This window comes from Diadema setosum, chromosome 13, assembly GCF_964275005.1.
Source record: "Diadema setosum chromosome 13, eeDiaSeto1, whole genome shotgun sequence".
Lineage (NCBI taxonomy): Eukaryota > Metazoa > Echinodermata > Echinoidea > Diadematoida > Diadematidae > Diadema > Diadema setosum.
This window is the reverse complement of record NC_092697.1, coordinates 35,630,491-35,639,297: the sequence shown is the minus strand read 5'-3', so window position 1 is coordinate 35,639,297 and position 8,807 is coordinate 35,630,491. Positions and strand designations below refer to the sequence as shown.

The following is an 8,807-nucleotide window of genomic DNA, read 5'->3' as shown; positions in this document are numbered from 1 at the left end:
TTGGCTAGCTTCAGCAGGCATATTACCAGCTAATAAGTTCCTGTGGCAAGTGTAACAAATCCATAAAAAATGTCTTGGTGACTTTACTATTTCACAGTCAACATCACAGTCATCACTGCATGTATGCAAATACTCCTCTTTTAAGCATGTTGGGTCGTTATATTTTGCTTTTGTGCATTTCAATACTTGATTATTGAATAATAACTTCAAACATACACAACATACATATTCAGGGCCATGTGAAACAATTTCCCTAAATCTTTTCAAAACATGATCACAATTTCTCATATTCATTTTCTCTCGCTTTTTTCGTTTAACGTTTCTCATTGCAACTTGCTGTCTGTACACAGAATTTGTCTTGTACTTAATATTAGCAACTTTTCTCATAATTCTCTTATATCTTTCCCTGAAAATAATATTGTTTTGATAATTAGCTTTCTTCATTTCCTTAAGCCTCTCTCTCAAAAAAGCATTGTTTTGATATCTAGCTTTCCTCAATTTCTTAAGCCTCTCTCTGAATGAAGCATTGTTTTGATATCTAGCTTTCATCAATTCCTTAAGCCTTTCTCTCAATAAAGGACTGTTTTGATATCTAGCTTTCATCAGTACCTTAAACCTTTGTCTGAAAGAAGCATCACTGTGATATTTAGCTCTCCTCAGTTTCTTAAGCCTTTCTCTCAAAAGAACATTGCTTCTATATATGGCTTTTCTTATTTTTTTCAGCCTTTCTCTGAATGAGGCATTGTTTTGATATCTAGCTTTCATCTTTGTTCTCATCCTTTTCTTCACATTTTCTCTGTATGTGAGATCCAAAGAGTACTTGTCTTTTTGTCTACTCTTAGTTTTGTTTTTCTTTTCTACTCTGTAAGGTATATCTGTTTCATATTTCACTTTCTCTGCAGCTGCCTTTTTAAGATTACGGAATTCAAAACACTGATCATCTGAAAAAACGTCTATTTCAAACTGCTTTTGTTCTTCTTTTTTCTTATTTCTTTGTGCTCTCATTCTGTCTCTATTTTTTTGTCTGGTAACATTAGCATTACTTTTTTTCCTTTGTTTTTTCCTTTTTGTAGTTTGCATAGCAGTTTCCATGTCTTTAGATTTTTCAGTGTGCCTACTCATTTTTGCTACTGGTTCCATGTCGTCCTCTACACCTTGTAATACTTCATTATTCAGTACATTGATTTGCCAATCACTAACAGGTATTGTGGCTTTCCCCCTTCTTGTGGTTTTTGTAATAGCAGGTGTTTCCATATTAGTAATATTTTGTGATCCTGAAAACCTTTGACATAAACTTGATGTTTGGATCCCTGGGCACACGGATTCAACAACATCATAATGGTTGCCATTTGTGTGTTGCAAGTAAATACCTCTTTGTGATGTAACAATTCCAAACAGAAGTTTGCTCGCACCAAATACTTTCCATTTAGAACCAATATCATCATATATATAAATATCAGTATCTAGTATATTTGATAAGGCCATTATTTCCAGTTCTGTAGCCCATATGCCATTGTCGAATACTCGTTCCTTTGCAATGTATTTTGCGATATCTGTGTATCCTGGTCTCAAAAGGCTTACATAATCTCCCTTGTTTTGTAAAATATGATTAACTGTTGCTTTTCGAACATCACGGTGTGAATCTTCCTTGCCACATGTCACATATGATATAGCTCTGTAAAAACAATTCCCATCACCAGTAATTCTATAGATGGTCAATGGTTGTGACAGAATAGTGAAATCATCGTTTTCCACGATATCTTTTATCATATCAGCACTGCCACATTTGTCATTAACTTTTATACCTAATTTGCAACAAAACTTTTCTCTATCAGATTTAATCACAGGGTTGTACTTGAGATTAATACTTTCTATTTCACCCACTTGTTCCACCTCAGATGCATCAATATCGACATCTACTATCTGTTCATGTGTGCTTTGTAATGGGATTTGCGTCTCTTCCAGGTTTGATGCCATAGTTTGTTTTGATGTTATTTTCCTCATTGGAACACTGCATTTTTTTAATGTTTGAGTCTTAGTAATCTTAAATGATAAATCATGACTTTCCTTCTTGTTTTCTACACTTCTACCTAAATTCACATGAAATACAGGTAATTTTTCATCCAAAGTACTAGATTGAACAGTAGTTACACTTTCCACTGCGTCAAAGTGATTGCCTCCAGTGAACAGAATATATATACCTCTCTCAGTTGTTACTTTGTTGTAGTACCCAGGTTTCCTTGCAGACAGTATTTCCCAATTTTTGGTTCGATCATCATACACATATATATCATGGTCCAACATATGTGCCATTGAACTAATATCAGTGTGACCAGCCCATGTTCCTAAATCCATCAATTTCTCTTTAAAAACAAAGTCCCTGACACTCTCATATTTCATTGTGTCTATTACATTTTTAAATAAATTGCCTGTTTCCAGTAAATGTGTCACATTGGATTTCCTGAGCATGAAATGGTTTCCTTCACTGCCAGTAACTACATAAGCAATACTTCTGTAAAAGCAGTTGCCATCACCTATAACTCTCTTGATACTTACAGGTTTCCCAATATACAAACTTTCATTTCTATCCTCCATTGCTTCATTGGCAGTACCACTGTAACTCAAATTCAATTTATTGCACAAAGACTGCTTGTCTACGTACGTAATCGGCACAAATTTGAAATTCTGATCTCTTCTTTCTGTTGTCTTCTCAACTGAAACAAATTCAATTTCATTCTCATTTCCATAGTCATCACTGTTTACATTTACTCTGTTTTTCTTTGTGTCATGTTGAGTCTTACAACTATCGCTGCTAATTCCTTTAATATGATCACAATGTTCTGAAATGTTGCTATTTTGATCATTTGTATTCCTACATGCAGTATTTACTGAGTTTGATCTCTTGGAGCCACTAGTTGTCGATGCATTTTTCTTAGAATTGGATTCTAATGCCAGACCAGTCAGTTCAAACTGAGTAGTACGTAAATCACATGCCATTGATTTTGCCAAATTCAAACAGTGTACCTGTATTCCTTGCCATGATGAAATGCTAAGCAAGACACTGCATCCATCTTGTACCAAGTATCCATCATGACTTCTGGAATGAGAATCAAATACATAATAACCATTGTGATGTCTAATGATTGCAAATGTACTCTCAGCAAAATTCATAAGACATGCATCATATCTGCACAGTTCTTGTTCTAATGCTTGGCTCAATGACAAAGCTCCAAAATTTGACAAGTTGTTTTGATTTCCATCCAACACTCCATATTTTGATTCAGCATAGGTTATTTGAAACTTTTCATCCAGAATATGAAGTTCCTTGGGTAATTCATCTATCATTACAAGCTCTTCATTCAGTGGTGAATCCTTCTTTATGTAATAATACAACTCATTCCCAAGTGTCAGAATCTGATCAAGATCACGAGGTCTCATTTTGATTCCATTCTTTGTTTGGGTGTACAGAATTGCCACAAGGGAATTACATGCACATTGTTTGCCAGCAGTATAACCAAATCGTTGATCACCTTGATTAAAATTTCCTTGTGCAATTGTTCTGGTCATAGCATATGTTTGCCTTCTACCACATTCAGAACTTGAGAGTGAAACAGACTTAGTTGTACAGACACGTTCTTCAGTCTCTGAATCACTTGCAGCTGGTTCATCATCTAATACATGTACTGTCGATTTCTGTACATCATATGTATTATGGTAGTCAGCACTTTTTGTACAATCATCATTCATTACTGTGCAGTCAGATGGATTAGTGGTTATTTCACGTTGAGGCAGGAATATTGATTCATTGCGAACTTGAACACACGTGTTATGAATAGGTGGAACAGGTCTGTGACAGGGAGAGTGAACACTTACATTTGTACTCAAATTCACATGGAACAATTCCTTCACTGGTATTTGTCTGTCACTTTCAACATCTTTTGTTTCACTGTAACATGGGTTCAGTTCATGCACACTGTGCATTCTGTCAAATTTCACTTTGGACATATCATCCGACCCTGTTTTGTCTATACTTGTGGAATCACTGTTCTCATGGTCAGATGCTTCATTCTTACACAACTTTCCACTCTTTGCTACATGTTCTCCTTCAGGAATGTCAAGTTTGACCTTTCCATTATCACGCACCTGTGAGTCAGCATTTTGTACTGGTAGCACACTTTGTCTGTTGATCTTCGTGAAACGACCTTTTTTTCTTGGTTGCCGTGCATTCCCACCTCCATAGAGCCTCTTCACATTCCAAATGTCTTTTTCAATGTCTGTGGAAGGGACAAAGGCACATGTAGTCTGATCACCATTCCGTACGAAACATTCATTAGTCATACTCGGAGTGCTTTTAGCCACATCAGCCCAACTTCTCTGTGTTTTTGCATAGATTTGCTCAGTGTATTTTGCCATAACATGAGGTGACTGAACACACTTCGAATATACATTCAATACAGATTCAGTATATACCTGCAGACTATCATCTCGTTCTGTGCCCAAGTTTGCATTCACATTTCGCTTCACAACTTTACCAGGTTCTTTTTGCCTTCTTTCTACTTTTGATTTCTTGCCTTTGCTGGTCTTGGCTCTTTTCTGTTTTTCAAGATAGTAGGCTTTCATTGCTTTGCCAATGTAGGTCACACCAGGTTGGAGAGGCACACCATTTACTGATCTCACTGAGCTCTTGTTAATGGTCTTGGTCTTGGGATTGTCAGTCATTGTTTGAGATGTTGTCATTTTTGTTTTCCTCGATTTCACAGTTGTCCAACCATCATCAACTGCAGTTTCTAATGGCTGAAATTGGCTCTCGGTCAGATTTGTCCTGAATGTCGAATCCGATTCATTTCTCTCACAATCTGCTCTTTTCTGCACACACACATTTGTCATTTTTGAAATTCCAAGTTTGTCCTTTCTTTTCACATACCTCTTTTTCAGTCTCTTGGTTGGTTTCCTTCTCTGGTTGTTCTTGCATGATGAATGTGAAACATCAATACCAAAATCTTCATCACCAAGGTCTTCGAGAAGCTCATATCTATTGAAATGATAGGGAATGCCAATTTTGTCAAAGATGCGATGAGCAATATTATTGCTTCCACATGCTGAGCATATCCAAATCAGCCTTGCATTACACAGTTTAGCCTCAGAAATGGTTCCTGTACACATCACATGAAACTGCTTGCCACAATCCTCACATGGTACTTTGCTTTCATTTTCATTGATCACATTGCAACATACATCACATTCACTGACCTCTAGATTTCTCAAGTCACAACTATGGAGGATATCTAGGATATCACCAATAACATTCTTGAATTCACTTGCTTCCATTGTCAAACTACAGGGCTTCGAATCTTTGAAAGCAGGTACCTATTACCAAATAAATGTATATCAATCAACTGTTCATTCAATATAAATTCCTTAAATCACTACACTTATATATGAATCACGTCTACTCCACTATAGTATTGCGATTGATATCAAAATTGTCAAATTGTATTGCCTTGAAAGTTGTACTAATATATGTGTACTGTATTTCACTGTACAAAGTACTTGTAATTCGAATCACGCTGTGATCCCAATCCTTATATATTTCTACCAACAGGTGGTGCTTTTTGTCTACCAAAAAAATTATTTGTGCAATGTGTGTGTTGTTTAATTTGTTTCTATCAACAGGTGGCGCTTTTTGTCTACCAAGAAAAATTATTTGTGCAATGTGTAGTATTAATATATCATTATTATATTATAGATTACATACACTCACTCCTTTGCTTTTAATATCTTTGTGTACACTGATATTGCTACCAGAAGACTTGTGATTGTCTTTGTGTTTTTTCTACAGCAAGACCTTCAATATACGATGCTTTACTTGGTGTTAGGTTGCATACAAGATTAAATATGAACGTCACTGCAATTCTGTATGGCCTTTTTTCTCAAAAAAAAGATAGTTCTCTTTATGTTTGTATTGCCAACAGTGTTTCCTTTCCCGCAGGCACACTTTATCTGAACATTAGATTCCCTTCCACTTTTTGTGGCATGAAAATACTTTCAAATTAATTCTGAAGTCAGATGTCAGATTTTCACCTTATTTTCTCACGTTACCTGATCAGTGATATTCAGATGTCAGATTTGACTCTTCTCTCCCTTATTTCTTTAATGAAGGTCACACAAGTTTACGAGATCACTGGATTCAATTTCAACAGCTACAGGGAACTCACTTACCAATCACTTCTTGATCACTTCTTTTCTCCTTTACTTCAATGTATTTATGTTTTATCAATCAAATGATGTTCACTTCAATTCCTACTTTATAGAAAAGCTTTGCCAATCTCCTTTTACGATATCTGCCTACAGGAATTTCGGCTTAGATTATCTGATTTTTAATTGGAGCAGACTATGCCTTTATCTTGAGATTATGCTCTTTGCAATATAGGTTTGTCTTTTACCAATTATGCTTTTGTCTTTATTGCACAATAATCAATCTTCTTTATGTGTTTCTCTCAAGATAGCGCTTTTGGCAATAAAGATTTCTATTTCACCAATTATTCTTTGTATTCACCAACGATTATTTTAAGCTTGTGCATAAAAGAAACTGTAATGTTTCTGCCTTGAGATGGCTCCCTTTGCAATAAAAGTATGTCTTTCACTAATTGTGCTTTTGTATTCACGGGTCAATAATTCTAAATAAACATTGAAGGCGAAGTATTATTGTCTTTTCCTTCAAAATTTACTGTGCAACTACAATGCTTTTGTCTGAAGATGGCACTCTTCAATTACACTTTTTTTTTTAACCCTATTGACAATTAACTAAAATTCCTGACTCAAGATCGTATTTTTCAAATCGTTATATTTTTACTTCAAATTTTGAGTATACTTCTTGCCTAACCTTACAGAATTGTTTCTCACACTTCTGGCAATTCCTTCAAAATTTCAACTCCTAGCTATTACTCTTGTCAACTATAACTGAATTATTTGCTGCAATTTTCAATGCAAAATATTTCAAATATCAAATAATCCTTGAAGGTGCAATATTGTTGTCTACCCCTGTAACTTTTACCACAAAATTAAAATACTGTTGTCTCAAGATGGCGCTCTTCAATTATATAGTATATACATCTAATTCTTTCAGGTTCTTTCAAATTCTCTGAAGTTACTTCAAATTTCTGACTCTCTTTGATTCTGATTCTGACTCTTTCAAATTCTTTCAAAAATTTTCAAATTCTTTCAAGTTTTTTCAATATCTTTCAAGTTTTTTCAATGTCCTTCAATCTATCTGTCAAAGTTTTGCTTGACTCACCAACTAGCTTCAATGCTAGGGCTATTGTGTTGAGCTGCCAACAAATAGAATGTTTGATTCTGATTTTCTTTGATTCTAATTCGGATTTTCTTTAATTCTGATTCTGACTCTCTTTGATTCTGATTCTGATTCTAACTCTCTGATTCAGTTTTTCTTTGATTCTGATTGACTCTTTTTGATTCTGATTCTCTTTGATTCTGATTTACTCTTTGATTCTGATTCTCTCTTGCTGTTTCCCACAATTCTTCTTGACTCACCAACTAGCTTCAGAGTGCTAGAGGCTTGTCGTGAGTTGCCAAAAAACAGACTTTCTCTTGCTATCTACCACAACTCTTCTTGACTCACCAACTAGCTTCAATGCTAGAGGCTTATTGTCGTGAGTTGCTAATAAACAGACTTTCTCTTGCTGTCTACCACAACTCTTCTTGACTCACCAACTAGCTTCAATGCTAGAGGATTATTGTCGTGAGTTGCCAATAAACAGACTTTATGATGAGATTCTGGATGAAGTTTCAAATGAAAGCTTTCCTCAAAGACTCAAGATTTTGAGTTTTGAAGGTGAAAGTGAAATGGTATGAGATGGTATGGAAAATGAAAATGATTGAACAGATGACATGTACTCAAAACGACAAACACGTGTACAAACACACCTTAACAATAACAAACACAAACAGGAATCTCCTTCCACAGCAACCGGTACCTGCCAAAATAAATCACAAAAGAAAATGGTATTTGCAACAAAATTCTACAAAATGTTCAAAAAAAAAAAAATTGGAAATTTGTAAGACAATTGTTTTCTTACAAGACCACTAACTATATCTTTCTAAACTTGCATGTTTAAAGGAGATGCTAGTAACTGACCAGTGAAATTCTGAAACAAAAAAAAAGTATCATTTCTAAAATGTGCAAATATGCAATATGCATATAAATTGGGCAAACATTATTGTTTCAAAAATATAAAAATAATCAATACATACATGTAACATCGCAGTATGTTTGGTTCTGACACAGACTATCTGTAACAACTAACTTGACCAGCAAGGTTTCATAACACACGACTTATGGATTAAAAATTAACAGCCATTATACAAACACGCTGTACTAACATAACATTGAACCCTAAAAATTTGCTGACCCCCGTTTGTGACTTTTAGCGTTGTATAAAGAGCTTTAACTCTGCAAAAGGACACCTACCAGTAAGGTAATCCGGGAGCTCTCCTTGTAATTGTAACACTGTCTACAGCGACTACAGTTTATACTGTGGCGTGAGTGTTGTTCGCAGTTGCCACTCACAAGTAGGAAGAACTGAAAATGTAAAAGAGACGGACAAAACAACCTGAATATTTAATGAATATTAATAGAACATATGTAAACTGTGCTGTGAAATTCAAGTGTATTACCTATGCTGTGAAATTCACGTGAATGGAGAGGAGGGAGTGGCAATCACAAGGTATCCTTTTTAGCTGCGCGAAGAAAACGGAACGCACGCACTAAAATTACGCTATTTTAAAAC

At 35.2% G+C, this 8,807-nt stretch overlaps 1 protein-coding gene across 1 annotated transcript; it reads right to left on the bottom strand.

Annotated features, from left to right (window-relative positions):
• Nucleotides 1-3,077: 3,077 nt before the first annotated feature.
• LOC140237317 (uncharacterized) lies at nt 3,078-5,328 on the bottom strand. Its single transcript, XM_072317255.1, has 2 exons — nt 4,144-5,328; nt 3,078-3,097 (listed from the first exon to the last, which is right to left on the bottom strand). Exons 1-2 carry the CDS (start codon nt 5,326-5,328, stop codon nt 3,089-3,091), a joined length of 1,194 nt encoding a protein of 397 aa, XP_072173356.1. The 3' UTR covers nt 3,078-3,088.
• Nucleotides 5,329-8,807: the final 3,479 nt, after the last annotated feature.

Excerpts from the sequence above, each read along its gene's own strand:
- LOC140237317 (XM_072317255.1), bottom strand. The coding sequence starts at position 5,328 with ATGGAAGCAAGTGAATTCAAGAATGTTATTGGTGATATCCTAGATATC.